The sequence below is a fragment of the Typopeltis vanoorti genome, chromosome 2, assembly GCF_054136105.1.
Source record: "Typopeltis vanoorti isolate ZY-2024b chromosome 2, IOZ_Tvanoo_1.0, whole genome shotgun sequence".
NCBI lineage: Eukaryota > Metazoa > Arthropoda > Arachnida > Uropygi > Thelyphonidae > Typopeltis > Typopeltis vanoorti.
In genome coordinates this window covers 174,838,872-174,862,866 of record NC_143550.1, presented here as the reverse complement: position 1 = coordinate 174,862,866, position 23,995 = coordinate 174,838,872, and the positions used below count along the sequence as shown (strand labels likewise).

At 35.2% G+C, this 23,995-nt stretch overlaps 1 protein-coding gene across 3 annotated transcripts in view; it reads right to left on the bottom strand.

The window, feature by feature from the left end:
- The window catches only part of mRpL44 (mitochondrial ribosomal protein L44), a 132,865-nt gene that overhangs the window by 103,945 nt on the left and 4,925 nt on the right, over nt 1-23,995 (bottom strand). Inside the window, exons 1-2 of one of the 3 annotated variants that reach the window (XM_090409673.1) lie at nt 13,349-13,640; nt 2,994-3,102 (exon numbers count right to left, since the gene is read on the bottom strand). In XM_090409673.1, the coding sequence (XP_090265799.1) occupies nt 2,994-3,001 (8 nt within the window). In that variant the 5' untranslated portion in view covers nt 3,002-3,102; nt 13,349-13,640. Of the gene's footprint in view, nt 1-2,993; nt 3,103-12,952; nt 13,303-13,348; nt 13,641-23,995 lie in introns of those variants that run through there. The other 2 variants (XM_090409682.1, XM_090409664.1) reach the window with 2 other exon arrangements.

The window sequence follows — 23,995 nt, the reverse complement described above, 5'->3', positions numbered from 1 at the left end:
ACCATCACCCTTCTGAACAATATGATATCTTAAAAACACTAACTCATAGAGCTAGAGCAATCTGTTCCAATGACATTGCTCTCACTGCTGAACTTTCTCACCTACGTCAAACCTTCTTAATCAATGGTTATAATCCCTGTAAAATAGATAACATACTAAATGCTACCCATAAATCTCCTCTATCTACCACAGAAGACTACAACAAAACCATCACCATCCCATACATTAAAGGCACATCTGAAAAGATATCTAGGGTGCTTAACAAACACCAACTACGCACAGTATTTAAACCTTATATAAAATTAGCAACTCTCATCCGTTCACCTAAGGAAAAATGCACTCCTTTATCACATCCAGGTGTCTATGAAGTGCCCTGTTCTTGCCATCAAGTATACTATGGACAGACAGGAAGAAATGTGGACATCCGCCTCAGTGAACACAAAAAATATATCCGACACTTTTGCTATGGTAAGTTGGGTCTGGCAGACAATGCTTTGGATACCACTGCACACACAGGATCAATTGGAAAGAAACAAAAATAATGCACAGAAGCTTCTACAAGTCAGAGAGGTTGTTCCTGGAATCAACAGAAGCCTTAAAACATACTCCAAACCTTAACAAGTATGGCTGTATAAATCTATCAAAGATTTGGAAGACAGTCATCCTAAGACCAAATTAATATTTATTAATATTTATTACTTTTATTTTTTAATTTATACTTTTCCAAACATTTTTAAGACTATCATTTAGACTACTATTTCAAAACTTTGAATTTTTTTTTTTTTTTTTTTTTTTTTTTAACCCAGATGGCGCCATATTAGGACTTTAGTCTTGTGTTGCATGCTGAATCACTTAAACTACCCCCACTGTTACACCGGGTTGTCTTGCCTTTGTAACAAACTTTGTGTTGTGTGCTCTGAAGATGCTGGATATAATACCAGCGAAATATTAGCTTTTAAGTTAATAAATAGTTATTTTCTTAACCATCTGTGTTCTTATTATACCGTGAAATCTATTACAACATGTCTGACGAACACATAAGCCTATCCATGCGTATAAATTCATATGGAATAAGAGAGCAATTAGTCGGAACACTAAATTAGCTGTATACAAGAAAGGTTCAAACCAATTTTAACTTATGGATCTGAGAGCTGGGTCAAAAGTAAAACACTTGACCAAAGCCTATAGACCGCAGATATGAGAGTCCTGAGAAAGATTATAGGCATGAACAGAAGGCATCAATGGCAATATCATATTAAAAATGAGGATATTAGGAAAGAACTTGACATTGTCAGCATCCAGGAATGCGTTAGCAGAGCTAATATCAGGAGGTATGGTCACTTAAACAGAATGGGCGAAAAAAGATTAGCAAAACAAGTGTTCTCTGCCAGGTTGGCAGCAAAACGACCCAGAGGAAGACCAAGATATAGGTGGATTGATACGGTACAAAGTGCCTTAGACGATAGAAATATAAGATCTGATAATGTTGGAGTCGTGACAAGTAACAGAGTGATTTGGAGGAAAATTGTAGATAGGAAGTTAGTAACGATGTAATTTTTTTCATGTAGTACTATCATATCCTGTACGCCCCTTGAGGGTACATGACAGGAATTTGATGATGATGATAATAATCTCGCAGGCCTCCTTAAATTTACCTCCATACCATGTTTTGGTGTGGTGTAACCAACAGGTGCTTTTCCACCCAATTTTATGCAAAAGTGTTCAGGGCATGATCAGACAGGCCAGCTTCACCATAATTATTAAATTTAATGTGCTTATGTTCTTTTTGTCTGATGGGAATCGTGCATCCTGTTTCTCCTATATAGGGCAAATTACAGGTGCAGTGAATACGGTATACTCCAGAGTGGGCCAGTGGAGGGAGTGAATCATGTTTCGTGTTTTTCATATTCTATGTTTTACATGTTCCATGTAAAAGTTAGCAATGGGGGGGATAGTAGTGAGACCATTTCTGTGCCTCTCTTTTTGAAGGTAAAAAGTGTTTTGCCACACAAAATAGCTAGAGCATAGTACATGCGCAAAGAGCGCTGTAATATCGGGAGGGAATTTATCCTGTAATAGAAGGATCGAGACTTTTTTTGTGCGCGTGTGTGAACTACAGAAAATGTAAGGGCATACATATAAATAATTAAAATCATACATTTAAAGAAATAGCCATTAAAAAGAATAGGGATTAAAATAATACATTAAGAGATAAAAATGCCACTTGCAAAAACATAAAATGTTAGATTTCACTCATGTCAGTTTTCACTGTATCAAAATGATCTATACGAAAGAATGTTTCTTTGTTGTTATCTTAAATACAATATAGCTTTGATGTAGTTATTTTGATTTCCTTATTTATTTTAATTTAATTTTTTAGTTATTTATTTTTTCACTAGAGGTCATGCCAGTAGAATAACCGTTGATCAAATCATTGTATCTGTAGCTTGCTGTTTCGTAAGCTTACTTTAGCTTACGAAAGGAAAAGAATCACCTTTATAACTTTATCAATATAATGAAATACAATACAACACTACACAACATGTAAAAAAAAAAATTTATAGACAAGCCTGATGATGTAACTGTATTACCAATATAATAGAGAGTTACTTCCTCATTCTGTACTTAATTCTGATTGAAGTAGAAAAGATAATAACTTGACATAAATTATAACAAGAGATCATTATGAGGCAAGCAGATATCAAATAGCAAGTTTTATGCTTCTGACAATTTGACAAAAATCTGTATTTATTAAAGATTTTTTTTTAATATTATGGAAAATTATTAAAGACTTTATATTCATATTGGATGTCAAAGGAGCTCCTCAATTTCAGCCTGTGTCCAGATAATGCAAATCCTTGCCACACACTATTTCATTTCATTAAAACACTGATACTGTTTTAACAAAAATATTCATAACAAAATTAAATAAGTAAACAAAATCAAGTTCCTAAACTAAACAAAAAAAAGTTCCACTAAATTTTGATACTAACCATGTCATCCATACTGATCTGTGGCGTAATGGCTCAGGTCCAACTTTCTTTCTTCTTTTCTTCAGTTCACGAGACAGAGCAATGTGATAAGTCCTGTACGTTCGGATATCTGCAAATTCAAAATTACTCTAGGATTAATATTTTTGAATTATTTCAACTCTGAACAAATTTTTTTTTTTAATGAATTAACAAAGAAAATATTGTCTATAAAAGTACAATATCAATATTTTCTCTCAATTCACATTATATAATAAAGTGACAGCAGAAATGGATAAAGATAATGGTTACACTGCAATACTGCTCAACTTTGCCAAGGCACTTAACAGAATACCACATGGAAAACTATTACAAAAACTGGAGAAAATGGGAATGGATACGAGGCCAATAGCATGGATGGGGGGTTCGGACAGACACCAGAGAGTAGCATATGGTGGAGTAGAATCTAATAGAATGATGGTGACTAGTGGAGTACCTTGGGGTTCGGTACTAGGGATACCTACTCTTTTATTGTACATCAATGACATAGGGAAAGATTTAAGAGGGGATATTCAGTTGCTTGCTGATGATGCAAAACTGGGGAGAGCAATAGTTGATAAGGTGATGTGGATATCCTGCAGGATGATTTAAATAAATTGGCATTGTAGGCAAAGGATAACGGTTGTCAATTTAATGTTATAAAATGTAAGGTTATGCACGTCAGGTTGAAAAGGTTGCATATGGTGTATCATATTGATAGTATTGGTTTGCAGGAAACTGATGAGGCCAGGGACTTGGCGATAATGATGGACAAAGAATTGAAGTTCGGAGGGCATATTGCAGGTAAAATAGCTCAAAGGATTGCTTGGATGTTGAAAAATACACTAACAAGTAAAGATAAGGAAGTTATTATCTCTCTTTATAAGGCATCTTGACTACTGTGCACAGATTTGGTCACCTGAGTTTCTTGAAGATCAGGTGGTGGTCAAGAGGATTCAGAGACAAGTGACTGAGATGATGAAAGGTCTGTGGAACACTCCCTATGAGAATAGGCTGAAGGTTTGTGGGTTATAATGTTCAGCTGATAGGCAAAAAGATGGGAAATGATAGAAACATTTAAAATATTAAAGGAGTTTTATAAAATTGATGTAAGTGAAATTTTTCAATATATGACAAATAGAGAAATAGGAGCCATCCATGGAAGTTGTGTAAGAGTGTGGTTAGTAAGGGGTGTGCGGACCAGATTTTTTGCGTGGAGAGCAGTGACCCATCGTGGAGACTATGATGGATTTGTGTGCATGATGGTTGATTCGGGTCTGCCACAATGAGTCTCCAGACACTATGGATGTGCCATAAAATAATAATAATTCTGCTGGTATGTAATTTCTGAGTTATTCCCAATTTACTATCAACAGTACGGTAATTCAAAGGAATTTTATATATACAGTATCCTATAGGTCATTTAATGGTCAAGCTACAAAGCCAGGAGGAAACTTCCACAGTCCGTAAAAACATGGAAACTGAACAGGGATTTTGGCCAAAAGTCCAGTCCTCACTTTCTGGTGGTGTACCAGTTAACAAGTATCTATCTTGATGCTGAACAAGCAAAGATAGCCTACAAATTTTGAAATTAGCAAACAAAACTGAATTCTATAGTGGCTTAAAGCAAACATAACTGTGTAAAATAATGTCACACCAGTCAGGATGGTTGCCCAATTAAACAAGGCCCTATTGTTTTTGTCAGGGAACCCAGAACATGCGGCAAAGAGTCTGGAACAAGTACCAATGGAAAAGAGGTATAGCTAGCAGAGTAGTTATGGAAATACCATACTTACATAACTACTCTGCTAGCTATGTTAAACAATATTAAAGAGTGATGAGAATGTGAAAGATGTGTCTATGAATTTGACACCCTGGGCAAAGGGAGTTGTCTTGTCTTGTCTGATGGCTGTGATTGTGTGAGTGTCATGTGAAAGCATGATGTGTGGAGAGAAATAAAACTACTGAAAATGCAGATGAAAGGCACGATAACTGAGCTAAAGAGAATGAATGATGAGATTAAGATACTAGAAAGATTATCTAGTGTGAGGAGAATGAGACTGAGGAGAAGTAACGCAGAAGTCATATATATGACTTCTGTACTACTTCAAACTTTGCATCTCTATCGGGCCTGGTTCCCAATGACGAGACCCCAATAAAGGTCAAAACTGGTCTGGGTGATGGCCCTTCTCATTATCCATAGCATTTTACATGTCCAAAAGGGTGTGCATGCTTTGCATTATGGGATACATACCAAGGCAAGAGATGTGAAGCGAAGCTGCCTCTATATACAGGCAGCTTAGACGTGAATATATTTCACATGCAAAACATTGTTTTGTTTCCTTGGGTAAAGAATTAAAACTAAGTATATAATTTCTCATCATCACCATCATCAAATTCCTGATATGTACCCTCAAGGGGTGTACAGGATTACTAACTTCCTATCTACAATTTTCCTCCAAATCAGTCTGTTACTTGTCAAGACTCCAACATTATCAGATCTTATATTTCTATCGTCTAAGGCACTTTGTACCATATCAATCCACCTATATCTTGGTCTTCCTATGAGTCGTTTTGCTGCCAACCTGGCAGAGGACACTTGTTTTGCTAATCTTTCTTCGCCCATTCTGATTAAGTGACCATACCACCTGAGATTAGTTCTGCTAACTCATTTCTTGATGCTGACAATGTCAAGTTCTTTCCTAATATCCTCGTTTTCAATATGATATTGCCATTGATGCCATCTGCTAACGCCTATAATCTTTATCAGCACTTTCATATCTGCGGTCTCTAGTCTTTGGTCAAGTGTTTTACTTCTGACACAGCTCTCAGATCCATAAGTTAAAACTGGTTTGAACACTGTCTTGTATACAGCTAATTTAGTGTTCCGACTAATTTCTCTCTTATTCCATATGAATTTATTCAATTGGCTTCCAACCATACCAGCTTTGCTGATTCTGTTGTCTATGTCTATATTTAATTTACCATGTTCACTAAAAATCGTGCCTAAGTAGCTGAAATGTTTTACTTGTTCAAAGAGTTCTCCATTCACAACACAGTTGACATTTTCAATGATTCTGCCTATTTTCATTGTCTTTGTCTTTTTATTGCTGACCTTCATACCATATCTATTACAACAGTTATTCAATTTAGTCAGAGAATCTTGCAGATTTGTAGCGGATTTATTTAAAAGTATAACATAATCTGCATAAAGCAAAGAGCTGACATTAACATCTCAATTTTTGATATCATGTCTATTACCAATTTTGATACCAATACCACTTTTCTTCATAATGTGATCCATATAGATAATGAATAACAGAGGGGATAATACACATCCTTGTCTCACACCAGATTTAACATTAAACCAACTTCCTGTACTTCCTTCAATTCTAACTGCTGACTTACAACTCAAATAAAGACTAAGTATTGCTTGATATAATGCCCATTGACACCATATAACTGTAGCATATGGAATAGCTTCTCTCTTGGCACCTTGTCATATGCCTTTTACAAATCGACAAAACTTAAATACAGATCTTTGTTATATTCCCATGATTTCTCAACTATTTCTCGTAAAGTGAAGATCTGATCCTGACAGCCTCTATTTGGCCTGAATCCAGCTTGTTCTTCAACAATTCTTCTCAACCGTTTCTCAAGTATACTTGCATAGATCCTGCCAGGAACACTCAAGGGAAATACCTCTGTAATTCTCACATTGAGTTTTATTTGCCTTTTTATATATGGGTACTATGAGAACTCTACTCCAATCATCAGGAATTCATCCCTATATATGGGTACTATGAGAACTCTACTCCAATCATCAGGAATTCATCCCTCTCTCTAGGCTTTCTTAACTATGCAGTGCAGCCACTGTAAGACTCTTATACCACCATACTTCAGCATTTCTGGTCGAATATCATCTACTCCTGCTGCCTTTTCACATTTCAAGCGCCTTTGATGGCTTTTTCTACTTCAAGTATGGATATGTATTCCTGACTGCATGCCTGGTCAGTGTTTTTTATCACTGTGCTGTCATCACTGCTTGTTTCGTTCAGCAGTTTTTCAAAGTAATTACCCAATACCTCAAGGATATCTTTTTCTCCCATTTTCATGTCACCTTTATCATCTCTAACTCAGCACTCTTTCCTCCATTCCTAAGCTTCTTCAACAACTTCCAGAATATTTTGCCACCTTTTTGATATTTATTTTCTATATTCTTGCCAAAGTCCTCCTACGACTTCTGTTTAGCTAGTTTTACAAAGTGTTTAGCATTCTTGCATTTGTCTCTATATTCTCTAAGAGCACAAGCTGACTTATTTGACAGGAACTTTTGATATGCTTTCTTCTTTTCCTTCACTGCCTCTTTAACTTCCTGTATCCACCAGGGAGTTCAGATTTTTTTTTATCCTTGCAGACAACCTCACCACATGCCTCTCTGGCAGAATCAATCAATGTTTTCTTCAGAGTTTGCCACTGAATCTCCAAGGTTTGATTCCTGTTCTCAAAGTCTTTCATTTTTTCTTCAATCATCTTTGTGTATTTTAGTCTACAGTTCACATCTGAGAGTCACTCAACTTTTATTTGCTTTAAAACTTTCTTACATGTTATTCTTTTCAATATGAAATTCAATTTTATCCTGCTCAAGACTAAATAGTGATCACGTCCAATTTCAAATCCTCTGTACACTCTGGTGTCCTGCACCAGGGAGAAAACATCACTATCAACAATAACATTGTCAATGAGACTTTTCTTTTTCCTTGCCTCTTCTCTCCATGTGAATTTGTGCACATTTTTATGTTGGAACGTGGTGTTAGTAATAACCAGTCCATGTCCTGAGCAGAAATCAAACAGATATTTGCCATTATTATTAGCTTTGCTCTTTTCTCCAAATTTTCCCAAAATATTTTTGTATGTCTCACAATCATTTCCTACTCTGCTATTTAGATCCCCATCAAGGACCAACTTTTCCTATTTCATTGTGTCAGTTGCTTTTTCTAAAGCATCAAAAAATTCATTCACTTCTACCTTGGTAGAACCTTCTGTGGGACCATAGGCACAAATAAGCCTCATTGTCGAGTTCCCAATTCTCATATTTGCCCACATTACTCAACTCGAGACTGACTGCCATTCAAGAAGATTAGCCTCGTATTTTGTGTTGAATACTATGGTTACTCCTTCTTTTCCTTGATTGTCATTTGCTTGAATATAACATTTTGTATTTATTGCTCAGAAAGATCTCAACAGTTTTTGTCTTTTTTGTTTCAGTCATCCCTATTATGTCGATCTGGTACTTATCAAATTCTTCTGCTAGCTCCATTTCTTTGCCATTCAGGCTTCTTATGTTGATAGTAACGATCGTTAACTCTGGTGATGTTGAGTTGGGGTTTGTTTTCAGATTTGTACCAATAGCAGACTTTCTTGGTATCTTTAATGCATAATAGAATTAAGGTCAAAAACCTTCAATATTGGTCAAAAGTCATAGGCATTAGTGAGACTTGGTTGACCAAGTATGGTATAGTCATAGCAATAGAATGCAAAGGATATAGCATCTTCAGAGAGGAGAGAAAGAACAGGATGGGGGGGGGGGGATGCCTTTGATAGCAGAGGAATTGAAGCCAAAAAGAGTAAAAGTACATCTGGAGGACCAGGATGCAAAGGGCAATTCATTTGAGGCTATCTGTTGAGAGAGAGAGAGAGAGACAAGAGACAGAAGCCAACAGGAAGAAATATGTAATTGATTGCCACTATAATCCAGGAGATATAAGGGGAATGTAGATGACATGCACTATCAAATTAGCGTGATGAGTGCAGGTTGAGTAATTATTATTGGATATTTCAACTATGGGAACATAGATTTGGAAATGGAATGGTCATGGGGGGGAATTCAGAGTCTTGGGCTTAGTTGCAGAGAACTTAACAGTAACCAATCTAGCTATGCTGTCTCCACTTGGGGAAAGTGATCATGTAGTCTTGACCTGGGAGATTATCAGACATGCAGTTTCCTGTTAAGAAAAAACATATGTGGAATTACAGAACCAGTGATTATGACAAGCTAAGGAATCAGCTTTCAGAAGTGCCATGGCATAAGAATTGGAGGCGAAAGATGTTGGTTGTGCATGGCGATCAAGGGGTGTTTTAAAGAAAGCCGTATCAGAATTCATACCCAGAGTTAGAAGGAAAAATCAGCTAGGAGTTAAATGGATAAAGAGCTTCATCAAGCAGGAGTTGAAGAAAAAGAAAAAAGTTGTGGCGGGCTTATAAAGAAAATGGTAATCAACATGCCCATGAGCAGTACAAGGCACAGGCAAGAAGGGTGACCTGCATGGTAAGGAAAGACAAAGCTAATCATGAGAGAAAACTATCTGATGAAGCCAAAAGAAATCCTAAATAGTTCTTTCACTATGAGTCAAACAAAAGGAGAAATGATTATGGAAGGATGAGTTTAAAAAAATGCTGTAGTAGGGAGGTAACAGAACTCAGTAATTCAACTAAACAGTTGAATTACTGAGTAAGCATTTTGCAGAAGTGTACCATCTAGGGGGTGACACTGCAATGCCAGATGTTACACTGACTGATAGGAGAATAGAGATGGAAGAAATGAAGGTGATTAAAATATTGAAGAACCTTAATATAAACACTGCCATGGGATTAGATGGCATAATCTATAATGCATATTGTATTACTTGGACTTTACCCAAAGGAGGAACCAAGAACTGAATAGATTATATATTAATTACTAAAAGATGGAAAAGCAAAGCAAAAATAATAGAGATCGACATACTTAAAAACCGAGCATACAAGCTTCAGTATGGAAAACTAACTACAGGGAAACTTGGAGCAATAAAAGAAGAAGACAGGAAACTACTGGAATCAAGGTAAGGAAGAATTGCTGGACACAGCAACAAGAATCCTGAGTTACTCCAAAAAACATAACCATGTAAGCAGGCTGGAGATATTTTGCAATGGGGAAGGGAGGAGAGAGAGAGAGAGAAAGAGATGAAAAACAAGCTATATGCAAAAAACACCCCTAAAAACAAAATACAGATAACCCTTGCTTAATGCATGATTTGATTAACACTGCAAAATTGTGACAATCCCTTGATATACGTGGCAAGAGTTTTAATTAACGCGCCTTTAAATGCACCAAAATTCCATCAAATAGGACATCATTGCTACAACCCATGGACATGGGCATCATTGCAACTTTCAAAGCCTATTTTCTTAAAAAGACATTCTCGAAGGCAGTAGAAACAACAACGGGAGGAAATGCGATTACGCTCCAAGAATTTTGGGAAAATTTTAACATTAAACATGCAGTTGAAAACATTCATAACTCGTGGGAGCAAGTGTCTTCTAGCTGCATGAGAGCTGTTTGGAAAAACCTTCTGCCAGAATGCACTGATGGTGGTTTTCTGTGAACAATGTGGTTGAAGAAATCGTTGTGATTGGTGAAGACCTTGGATTTGATGGTGTTGATGCTGAAGATGTTAAAGAATTATTAGCTTCAAACTGAAAAGATTTCAGTGACAACAATCTTCTTGAAATTGAACAACAACAAGCAAATGGAATGTGAAGATGAGATTCCAAAGGAGATAACAATTGGAGAACTGATGGATGTCAACTGCATGACAGTTTAGAATCGCTTAAGCATCAATTAATGGATATGGATCCAGAATGTTTGTTTGCCGAGGTCTAGAGAGTAATTTTGCTTATTATCGTAGAACTTATGCTGATAGGAAAAAAACTAAAACTGTTCAAACGACTCTGGATAACTTTTTTTTGATAAAAAATTGCAGTAACTAATGTAGGTACAAACATTTATTAAACGTCAACTTTGCATTCATTTTTTATCTTTCCTAAAAGAGTACCATATAAAACGAATTATTAATACAGTAATCAACCATGGATGAATTGTAATTTTTACCATTGATTATTGTATTTGATTAACACGATTTTGATATACGCGGTAACATCGAGGGATTAATTAATCGTGCTAATCAAGGGATACCTGTATGTGATAATATACTCAAGAAACAAGTAGACAGAAATTGTAGAGAAAGAAAGACCCAATGGCTGAATGTAAAAGCAGAAAAATGCAAAGATGCATTTGACATCAGAACTTTGTACAAAATAATCAAATAATAAAGATCTACTCCTCCTACCCCATCACAAGGTGACAGAATATCCAACAGATATAGAAACAATCTGGACAAAACACTTTTCATAATTACTCAAAAATAAGAATATCCCCCGTTAAGCCTAACACACTGCACAAAGAGATCAAACAAAATCCAAACCAAAAATTTTAGAAATTATGATGGCGATAAAATCAATGAAGAATGAAGCAATATTTGTCTTACAGAAACTGACAGATTTGACTTGAGAAAAGCAAGTCTTTTTGTATGCTTCATAGATTACAAGCAAGCTTCTCATTCAGTAAATAGAAATTGTATTGTTAATATTTAATGAATTATCTGTTGGCTGCGCCATTGTTAATATTTTATGAATTTTCCTATATACTGAATTAGCCTATAGGCTGCGCCATTTGTTATTTATAATGTGTATTATAAATAATATTTCATTTACTAACAATTATTTTTATTTTTGACTCCGAGTGTCCCTATATGTTATTATATTTTGCACAAAGAGTTCACTCCAATTGGTGCAATGACTTTAACTCACTCTTTCAGAATCCAACTAATCATTGACTCAATACCAAGTACAAAATAAACACATTTAATAAAACTTAAAACAATATATATACACTTCTAGTAAAAATACATAACTACAAATACAGATTAAATGGATCCAAGGCCTTATTTAAAAATTATAAACTTACTCTTAAGACAAAACACTTTTTCTTTCACAATCAAAAAAAATGTTCATAGTCTTTTTCTTTTCCTGTTAAGGCTCTTTTCCAGAAGTTACAAGGTTCTGTACTTCAATTTTAGGATCCCTTTAAAATCCCTTTTTACTGCCTCACACAAAACAAAATCAAGTTCCTTCCTACTTGAATATATCTTGGCCAGTTTATAAAAACTTAGTTTCAAGATTTCCTTTTTCTTCTGTACTTATTCCTTCTTGAAACATATTATTTCCACTATTCCTTATTTCCACTATTATTTCCACTATTCCTTATTGTCATGCTAGTCACTTGACATAGGGGAAACACATATTACTTTTCAAGTCTCAATGAAATCCAAACCAGACAGAAAACATGGGAAATGACTGCAAACAAACTGGAAAAGGTTAAGCAAGTTTGGAAAAAGAAAAACGTGGTGAAATATGCTACATGGAACATTAGAAGCATAGCACATAAAGAAGAATTGGATAAAATTTTAAATAACGAAAATATAGAAATTGCAGTTCTTACAGAAACAAAAAAGAAACAGCTAACTACAAAATTATATATATTGGAGTGGACAAACAATACATGCAAAAGCTGGTGTAATGATTTGGATCCATAAATCAATTAAAGCAAAAATAAGTCATTATACATACTGGTGTTATTTATAATGTGTATTTTATATATACTTCCCTCTTTATGTATATTATTATTCTCTCTATATTATATTAACTTTTTAGTCTACCGGCTGTGCCTTTGTTAATAATTATACTATATACTTATGAGATGAAATATTATTCTCTCTATATACTTATGAGATGAAATATTATATAAATTTCTTTTACTAACAATTATTTTTATTTTTTGACTCCGAGTGTCCCTATATGTTATTATATTTGCACAAAGAGTTCACTCCAATTGGTGCAATGACTTTAACTCACTCTTTCAGAATCCAACTAATCATTGACTCAATACCAAGTACAAAATAAACACATTTAATAAAACTAAAACAATATATATACACTTCTAGTAATAATACATAACTATAACTACAGATTATATGGATCCAAGGCCTTATTTAAAAATATAAACTTACTCTTAAGACTAAACACTTTTACTTTCACAATCACAAAAAAATGTTCATAGTCTTTTTCTCTTTCTGTTAAGGCTCTTTTCCAGAAGTTACAAGGCTCTGTACTTCATTTTCAGGATCCTTTTCATCAATCAATATAACACACATAGTCTTCTTGACTATATCCTGTTTTCCTTTTAGTAGTAATACTCATCAGATCAGGCACCTTTAATACCTAAAAATCTTCTTAATCAATATATTTTCTAAACTTTCACTTTCAGGCATTCTTAATACTTATAAAACTTCCTTATCAATATTTTTTCTAAGAAAAACATTCACTTTAGAATGTAAGCAACAAGTTCTCCTTTCATTCACAATACTAAATTGACAGTCTTAACTTATTCCACCTTAAAAACTTACAGTTTCAAGATTTCCTTTTATTCATTACTTATTTCTCCTTGAAACCTAATATTTCCACTATTCCCTTTTCGGAATACACTATAAAATATCTTCCGACTGCCACACACAAAAACAAATATCAAGTTTCTTCTAACTTCAATATTTACCGGCCAATTTATATAAAACTTATAGTTTCAAGACTTCCTTTTTATTCATTCCTTATTCCTGCTTGAAACCTATTATTTTCACTATTCCCTTTTCGGAATACATTATGAAAATTCTTTTGACTGCCGCACACAAAATATCAAGTTCCTTCCAACTTGAATATTCCTCGGCCAGTGTTCTAAAAAACTTCCGAACGCACTCTTGTTTACAACTGTAACTTGGATACGCAACGCTTTCCTTGTCAGCTGTCAATCACACATCAAGTTCTCTCCGGGAGCATGCGCACTTCACAAAAGTCAGAAACTACGCACTGCAATAAAATGGCTGACTCGCTGTATCCATCAGCGCTAAAAGAAAGTCTTTCACAAACACAAAATTCAGCACTTTAAAATACAACAAACTTTCTTATAAGTAACACAAATAATCAGTTTAGTAAGTACTTCAATATTTTTACTTCCTTACATGTTACTTCTAATATAACATTTTCATAACGAGCACATCACAAGTGCAGACACTGCGTGTATGAAAACAAAAACGAACAAGCATAATTAATACGTAAAAATATTCAGAATTTTTTAATATGATTATTTTTACACTGGAATGAAAGAATATCAGAACTGCGATTAAAATTAAATAAAGAAAATTTAACAGGTGTTGGAGTGTATGCCCCTGAAGAAGGAAAAGAAGAAGAAAATGGTTACTTTTACAAAGAGTTACAAGGAATATATGAAAAATTAAATAAAACAGACAATATAATTATAGCCCGAGATCTTAATGCAGAATAGGAAGGGAAAAAATAAACAATAATATCCAAAAATTTGGAGAACCAACAGTAAACAAAAATGGAAAGCGTCTCACTGATTATACAATATATAATAATTTAAGAATAATGAATACATTTTACAAACAAAAAAATGTATATAAATATACGTGGTGTGCAAGAGGACAGATATCAATAATAGACTACTTTATAGCAAATGAGAAAGCAGCAAACCTCTTCCTAGATGTTAAAGTTAAGGGAGAGCTAGAAATTGGTCACTATTTAGTACAGGCAAAACTAAGATTTCCACCAAACTGGCTACAAAAAATACAAAAAAATAAACAAACTATAGAAACAAAATTTAATTAAAAAGTAAGACTACTAAATGATTCAATACTTGAATCATTTAGTAGTCTTACTTTGTAATTAGATTTCTTATACTAAGAAATTTATACACCAACAGAGGATTAATAACTACTTAGAAAAAATACAAGAAAATGAAGACATTGAGAAAGAATTGAATAATATAAAAGAAATTATCGCATCAGCAGCATATGAAAGTCTAGGAACACACAAAAATATCATAAAAATAAAAAATTACATATGGCACAATGAAATAAAAACAATAATTGAAAATAAAAAGCTGGCTAAGTAGCAAAAAACAAGAAGATGAAATTGAATATAAAAAAAGACAAGCAATAGCCAAAAGAGAAACCAGAAAGAGACACAGAGAAAGCTGGGAAAAATTTGTATCATATTATCACATTATTACATGGCAGTGAAATGTGAGCAATAAACAAACAAGATAAACAAAGAATAAAAACAAGTGAAATGAGATTTATGAGAAGAACTACAAAATACACATTATTAGATCAAAAAAGGAACAAAGACATTTTAAAACAATTATAAAAAAAAAAACAGAAGAAAAACTAAACAATTATAAACAAAAATGGATTGAACATGTAAACCGATTGGCCAACACCCAATATTATAACAAATACTAAAATTATTATCATCATCATCATCATGAAATTCCTGCCATGTACCCTCAAGGGGTGTACAGGATATGATAGTACTACATGAAAAAATTACATCATTAATAATTTCCTATCCACAATTTTCCTCCAAATCAGTCTGTTACTTGTCAAGACTCCAACATTATCAGATCTTATATTTCTATCGTCTAAAGCACTTTGTACAGTATCAATCCACCTATATCTTGGTCTTCCTCTAGGTCGTTTTGCTGCCAACCTGGCAGAGAACACTTGTTTTGCTAATCTTTCCTCGCCCATTCTGTTTAAGTGAACATACCACCTGAGTTTAGCTCTGCTAACACATTCCTGGATGCTGACAATGTCAAGTTCTTTCCTAATATCCTCGTTTTTAATATGATATTGCCATTGATGCCATCTGTTCACGCCTATAATCTTTCTCAGGACTCTCATATCTGCGGTCTCTAGTCTTTGGTCAAGTGTTTTACTTCTGACCCAGCTCTCAGATCCATAAGTTAAAACTGGTTTGAACACTGTCTTGTACACAGCTAATTTAGTGTTCCGACTAATTTCTCTCTTATTCCATATGAATTTATTCAACTGACTTCTCACCATACCAGCTTTGCTTATTCTGTTGTCTATTTCTGTATTTAATTTACCATCTTCAGTAAAAATTGTGTCTAAATAGCTGAAATGTTTTACTTGTTCCACAGGTTCTCCATTCACAACACAGTTGACATTTTCAATGATTCTGCCTATTTTCATTGTCTTTGTCTTTTTATTGCTGATCTTCATACCATATCTATTACAACAGCTATTCAATTTAGTCAGAGAATCTTGCAGACTTGTAGCAGATTTATTTAGAAGTATAATATCATCTGCATAAAGCAAAGAGCTGACATTAACATCTCCAATTTTGATATCATGTTTAATACCACTTTCCTTCATAATGTGATCCATATAGATAATGAATAACAGAGGGGATAATGTACATCCATGTCTCACACCAGATTTAACATTAAACCATCTTCCTGTACTTCCTTCAATTCTAACTTCAATTCTAAGAGGGGGGGGGGGGGGCAGAACCAGAACTGATACTAAGGATGAAGTCATGTAGAAGTCATATTTCCACACAAGTTGACAAAAGGTGTCCCTTTATTACTAAAATACTCTGGATTAGAGATAGATCTTGGTATTAATTCTGGGTCAGGGATGCATGTGAGAGAAGAATGAATGAAGCCGTTAAGTGTGTCACATGTAAAAATTTGATCATTAGGACTGGGAAAAGTACAGTGCCAGGGGAGTGCTTGCTGGGAGAAATGAAACAGAGTATGGCAATGGTGCTAAACAGGGAGGGGCTCATGCATAGGCACTGCAGAACCCCAATTTTTCTCGATACATAAATATATTTATTAATTTATTTATATTTTCTTGTAATATTTAATTTTATCATCAACAAAATACAATTCTCTTATTTTGTATAAAAAATCATAAAAATCCATCTTGTAGTGCTTAGGAGGGTGAAGGACACTAGCAGCACTGTGTTTACTACAGTGTCATATGCTACATGCACAAGCATATGAATATCATAGTGAGATGCGAGTTATTAGCATAATGCAGCACTGTCCATAGTGCAGTTCCACTGTTGTTTACAGTATATGCAGGTTGCGCCAGCAGTAGTGTAAAATTCGATGTAGCTTAGAATTTTACAAGCGCTTTACATCGACTTTTACAGAGGTCACATCTCAAAAGTTTGTATTGTAAAATTAACCTTTGTATAAAGAATGTATATAATCCTATGGAAAATTTAACCTGCCCAAAATGTAGTAAACAAAGAATGGTTAAAATTAGTAATAACAAAAGCAAATGCTGTGTCACTGGAAACTGTATGTTGTTGTTGTTCTAACTAAATGCTTTGGAAACCTTTGTTTACAAACTCTTTGTATGCCCACCTTCAAGGTCATTCTTAAAAGGGTCAGCACGAATCAGACAAAGTTCTGCTGTCCGGCAAATCAGATTTTAGATGTGTACCAAGAGAAGAAAGAAGTAGTCGGCTTTAACAGAAGATCAAGGAGTCGCGTTGAATTCTTCGGGGGTCTCAACCCTACGTGCAAGGTCCCGGAGAAATTGAAATAAAAAGGTGCAGACAAGAGCCATGGAATCTGCAGTAAGATCAGCAGTAGGAACCAGAGGACACGACTATACGGCGAGGCCATGGCAGAGGGTGAGGGAATGATTCATTGGCGTATATTAAGAATATACACCAATGAATACACCGAAGCAGTCTAGATCGGATGTCGTTGCAGCTGGAGGTCAACGGAAGCCAGTAACCAAAGAGCGAACTTCAAGCACCAGAAAACTTGCACAGCCACCTGGATCGCATGTGCCCTGTACGCTGAAACCTCTTGCCAGAGCTATCAGGTGCTGAAAATTTGCATTCCAAAGCCCACCACCATCCTGATGAGAACCCAGTGAAGTAAGACATTGCAAAAGTAAGCCTATGGCCTCAGACAGAAGGCAAAGTCTAGGAACCCTAGTGTCGATCCTTGAATGAGTGCGCGACACAGATAACAGATCCCATGTGAGTTTGTTCCTTTTTACATGTCCTGTATTTCTTTTATGTAATCTAGGAGAAATAATTTAGATGGACTGATAAGATACTACGAAATAGCAGTGTATATGAGAAAATTTTGGCTTGCTAATGAGTGGAATACTCTTGTGTAATAACTTGATATAGCATGTTAACTTCTTTACGAATAGATTAGAGTTTCAATAATTTGATTCAATAAGCAGAGAAGTAAATGAGTAATTGTGCTGTAAAGTTTGTTTTAGAATTGAATTGAATCGAAATTGCAGTTTTTTTTAACACTAAAGTTTATCGGATAGGTTGAGAGAGTAACTTCCCTATCGTTTAATTAATGTATTTTTGTATTAATGTAAATAAATGTGTTTTAAATATATGTCAACAGAGTGCGCCTGATCTTTTAATTTACAATGCACTGTTTCTAAATAAATTTGGACCAGAGAGCGGGAAACAGATAAGGTATTAAAAGCGTGTTTGAGAACCACGACTGTTTATGATAATTTTATTGAAAGAATTTATGCTAGAAAGTGAGAGAGAGAGCGAGATCTACCAGCTGTACTATTGAGTCTTAAGCCAAGAAAAGAATACTGATGGCACAGTCGAAACAAAAAATAAATTTTCCAGTACTTGTAGGCATACGACGAGTAGTGCAAAAGGTGGATAAACTTTGTATGAAATAGTATGGTCTCTAAGGTAAAATAAGAATAAGGAACAAGATAAGATAGAGAATAAAATAAGATATTACAAAGATAGGGCAAAGATTAAAGAGGAATAAAGATTAAAGATAGTAAATAACAATAGAGAACAATCAAGAGTTTACAATGGCGCAGCACCCAACAACATAATAAGGTAGAAATAATATAAAGAGGCAAATGTAAAGATTACATCACATTGCAGTACAATAAAGTATAATAACATGGTCCCCCCCCCCCGCTTACAGTATTGTTCGTAGTGCTTACCATGTTTACTCCATCTCTATAAATATTTGGACATTACAAATTAAAATATATGGACATTACAATTAAATTATAAAGACATAACATTTGTTATAGTTTTTATTTTAGAACATTATTGGGGTTATGATAATGGATTTTATTTTTAAGTAATTTTGAATTATACTAAACTGTATAATTTTATCAATAATAAACAATATTTTTTCATGTTTAATTTTTATTTTTTTACCCTAATTTTGATATTTTATCCAAACACTTATACACTGTACTTACAGTGTGTATGTATATTTCGAAAGTTGCACCCCCCCCCCCCCACGATCTCAAGCAACGAGCTGCCACTGGTGCCGAAGTAAGTTCAAATGTAGAAGGTGATTTGCATGAAATGACCTCAGAAGTAGCCTGAATAGTGTGAGGAGAGATTTCAGGTTGATGTTAGGGATAATGCAGGAGAAATATGTCAGAGAGTTGCCTTGGTATGACGGAGAGTATACGAGAAAAGCAGTAATAATGAATGAGATGATAGTGAGAATGTGTAAGAAGAGAGGTCTGGAATTGTGGACGTGTGAAGAATATTATTATTATTATTATTCAGGCCTCCATAGAGTCAAAAGACTCGTCGTGGGAGGTCCTTCGTAAGAAACACAAAGTCTATCATACCACTCCTTAAACTCATTGACCGTTCTCACCACTCCAAGTAATGCATTCCATGGTTCAACCACCCTCCATGCAAAGAAACCACTCCGCACCCTCTTGCTCGCAGTTTCCTTTCGTAACTTCCAGGGATGGCCACTTGTCATCACTCCTTCCCTCTGTTTCAACCAAGCAAAAGAACTCCCCAGTGTCAATCCTATAACCACCTCTCAACAGTTTAAAGTCTTGATCATATCACCTCTCCTCCTTCTATCCACCAAACTCTGCAGCCCACATTCCCTCAGCCGATCCTCATAACTATCATTGTACAGTCCTGAAACCACCTTTGTTATCTGCCTTTGTACCCTTTCCACAGTTAATTTATCCCCTTTAAATCCTGGGGACCAAATCTGAGAACAATGGTCCCGGATAGGTTGAGAGAGTAACCTCCCTATCGTTTAATTAACGTACTTTTGTATTAATGTAAATAAATGTGTTTTAATTATATGTCAACAGAGTGCTGCCTGATCTTTTAATTTACAATGCACTGTTTCTAAATAAATTTGGACCTGAGATTTAAGGATAAAAAGGAGCTGTATGAAAGAGATGGATTATATTTGAATATTGCATGATGCAGGTTTTTGGGGAGTTTTTTCTGAGCAAGTGGGTGTATCAGGGCAGGGAAACTAGAACTACAAGGATGGAATGCAGCAGGATGGCCACATGTGGGGAAGAATGGCTTGAGAAATAAGATGTATTCTCTATTGCAAAACCAACTGAAGTATGTGGGAAGTAATAATAGCTATATGAATACTGCCAATCCACAGGTCTTTCTGTATACAAATGCCAGGAGAATAAGAAATGAAAATAAATGAGTTTGTGGTGGTGACTGACTCAATCTCTCAAAATGTTGTTGGTAACAGTGAAACTGAATTAACTGACAAGGATGTTCCGATAGCAACTAAATTAAAGGATATTGCATATTTTTATAGAATAGAGATGGTAAATATAGCGTCACTCATTAAAAGAGATGAGATGAACTGTGCATTCTCAGGTTAGAGAATAAGAAGGGAAATTACACTAATAGCTTTGAAGTATATGGACTGAACAAGATATTTAATAGACCAGGAAATATTATTATTATTATTAGATACCTCCATGGGGTTAATGATTCATCACAGAAAACACACACACAGCTTATCATCATACAAAGAACTTGAATACATTTCATTGTCTCCACACTTCTGGGCATGGTATTCCAACTACCCACAATTCTCCACACACAAAAAACCTACTCCTCACCCCCTGCCCTGCTTATACAGCTTCCAGGGATGGCCTCATTTTTCCATCTGTCACCATACATTCTATGAAATATCTGATCAACATTAATCTGGTAATAACCCCCTACCAACTTATAAGTCTCGATCACATCCCCCACCTCTACTAGTCTACATTTTGCATTTCTTCAATCTGCCTTCATACGCTACGTGCCAGACTAGAAACTATCTTCATCAATCGTCTCTGAACCCATTCCAACATCCTTTTGAAAACTTAGTGACGAAATATGTGCACAGTAATTCAGATACGTGAAGAATATAAGACTTGGGCCATGACTAATATGATAAGGAAAGCAAAACTGGAATATGAGAAGAGACTAGCCATGAGATCTAAAGAAAATCCCAAGGAATTCCTTTATTGTGTGGCCAGTAGGAGGAGAAATAATTGTGGAAGAATGACGCTGTTGGATAAATATCAGAATAGAATGACTGATGCAAAGGATATAGTGGAGTTGTTCAATGAACAATTTATTGGGATATTTCATCCTGGAGAAGTAAGTTTTAATACAAGAGGGACTGGGCAAGTTCAAGGTTTAGAAGTGCAAGAAGAGAGTATGTTTCAAATACCAAGTATTATGAATGTCAATAAAGCAATGGCACTAGATGGGATTTTGCCATAGGTTTTGAGAGAATGTGCTAAAGAACTGACAGCTCCATTGACCTGGCTTTTCAATGAGAGTATGGTCAAGGGAAAAGTGTCCAAGGAGTTTAAGATAGTGGTCTGCTACAACTTTTATGCAACCATTGCATAAAGGTTGTAGCAGACTGGAAGTGTCAAACTATAAACCAGTTTGTATTTCATCAATAATTAAGATTTTAGAGTAATTAGTGAGTAAGCATTTACAGCATTGGGCAGATGAGGGTAATGTTATCTGTGAGAATCAGCATGGATTTGTTAAGGGGTACTCATGTTTTAGTAATCTGATTGTCTTTTATAATAAAGTGACAACAGTGGTTGATGATGGAAAAGAATATTCTGCCCCCCTCCCTTTTTTTTTTTTAACAAAGGCATTTGACAGGGAACCACATGATAAGCTTATATTTATGCTGCAGCACATCGGTTTAGATGTCAAGTTGAACTGGTTTCAGGATTGGCTATTTGATCGGTATCAGAGAGTTGCGTATGGGGAACTAGCATCAAAGAAGTAGAAGGCTACAAGTAGGGTCTCACAGGGCCCAGTACTGCGACCTGTTTTGTTTAACCTTTATATCAATGACACTGTCAATGGATTGCAAGGGAATATTCAGTAGTTTGTAGATGATGTGAAGTTGGGAGATATTAGTAATAGCACAGCTGTGGGAGCCCTGCAAGAGGATTTGAATAAACTGGATAGATCAGCAAATGAATGGGGTGTCAGTTTAATTCAGCTAAATGTAAAGTCTTAAAGTTTGGGATACACTGATGGGAGGCTGCATGCTCTGTTGGAGGAACTGTACTGGGGAAGGAAAGGGATATAGGAATCATGACTGATGGAAACCTGAACAAGGTGCCGAAGGTAACCCAGAGGACTGTTGCAATACTGAGGACAATGACCAGCAGGGATGAAAGAGTTGTCATTCCAGTGTACAAAGCCCTGATCATGACCACACCTGCATTACGGTGCTCAAATATGGTCCCCAGGATTTGAAGGGGATCATTTAACCGTCGAAAGAGTGTAGAGGCAGATAACAAAGATGATGTCAGGACTGTACAATGTTAGTTATGATCAGGGGAGGCTCATGCATAGGCACTGCGAAACTGCAGCACCCCCAATTTTTCTCAATATATAAATATATTTATTAATTTATTTATATTTGCTTCTAATATTTAATTTTATCATCAACAATCTTATACAATTCTCTTATTTCGTATAAAAAATAATAAACATCCATCTTGTAGCACTTGGGAGGAAGAAGGACGTTAGCAGCACTGTGTTTACCACAGTGTCATATTGCTACACGTGCAAGCATATGCACGTCTTAATTAGATGCGAGCTATTAGCGTAATGGGACACTGTCCGTTGTGCAGTTCCACTGTTGTTTATATGAAGTTTGCACCAGTTCGTAGTGCTTATCATGTTTACTCCGTCTCTTTAAATATTTCGATATTATAATTAAAAGGAATGGATTTTATTTTTAAGTAATTTTGAATTATACTAAACTCTATAATTGTATCGATAATAAACAATATTTTTTTATGAAACAAAACAAGAAGAATATATTTTATTTTTAAATAATTTTGAATTATACCAAACTATACTTGCAGGGAGTATGTATTTTTATACAATGAAACCTGTGATGAATATTTACGTATTAAAACTTATCAGTTAGTACGTGTGTTTTTTTGGTGTGTATATATATTTCAAAAGTTGCTGCAGCACCACCACGATTTCAAGCCATGAGTCACATTGGTTATGAAGACAGGACAAGGAAATGTGGACTGCATTTTGGTAGATAGAAAGACAGGTGATATGATTGAGATTTTTAAACTGGTGAGAGGTAGTTACAGGATTGATACTGGAGAGTTCTTTCGTTTGGCGGAACAATGGGAAGGAACGAGGATAAGGGGCAATCCCTGGAAGTTGCAAAAGGAGGTTGTGAGCAAGAGGATAAGGAATGGTTTCTTTGCATGGAGGGTGGTTGAACAGTGGAATGCATTGCCTGATAGAGTGGTGAGAGCAAGAACATTCAATGGGTTCAAGGAGTGGTATGATAGACTGTGTTTTTTAGGTTAGGCTTCACACAATGAGCTTTGTGACCTCCATGGAGGTCCTGAATCACAATAACAATTTTGAAAACCAGTGACCAAATCTGTGGATAGTAAATGAACTTCACTGTCTTGATCACCTCAAACATAGACTAGATACAGCTTATACTAAACAATGTTTGAGTTATAAATCAATTAGAATTTACAGAGGTATTATTATTACGAGCAACTCCAAGGAGTCCATAGACTCATTGAGGGAGGCCCTAACATCAGGTTAAGAACAACTATTTGACATTCACACAGTATCTATCATACTTTGCCTTGAACTCATTTACAGTCATGGCACCCACAACAGACTCCCGCAGCTTATTCAATTCATTCACCACTTTCCAAATAAAAAACCTAACTCTAACACCCTTGCTAACCACACTCTTACCCAGCTTCCATGTTTGGCCTCTAGACCTCCCACCACCAGTCCTATTCTCAAAAATATCTTCTGAATTAATTTTATAGAAACCTTTCAGTAATCTGAATGTCTCAATCATATCACCCCTTTTCCAC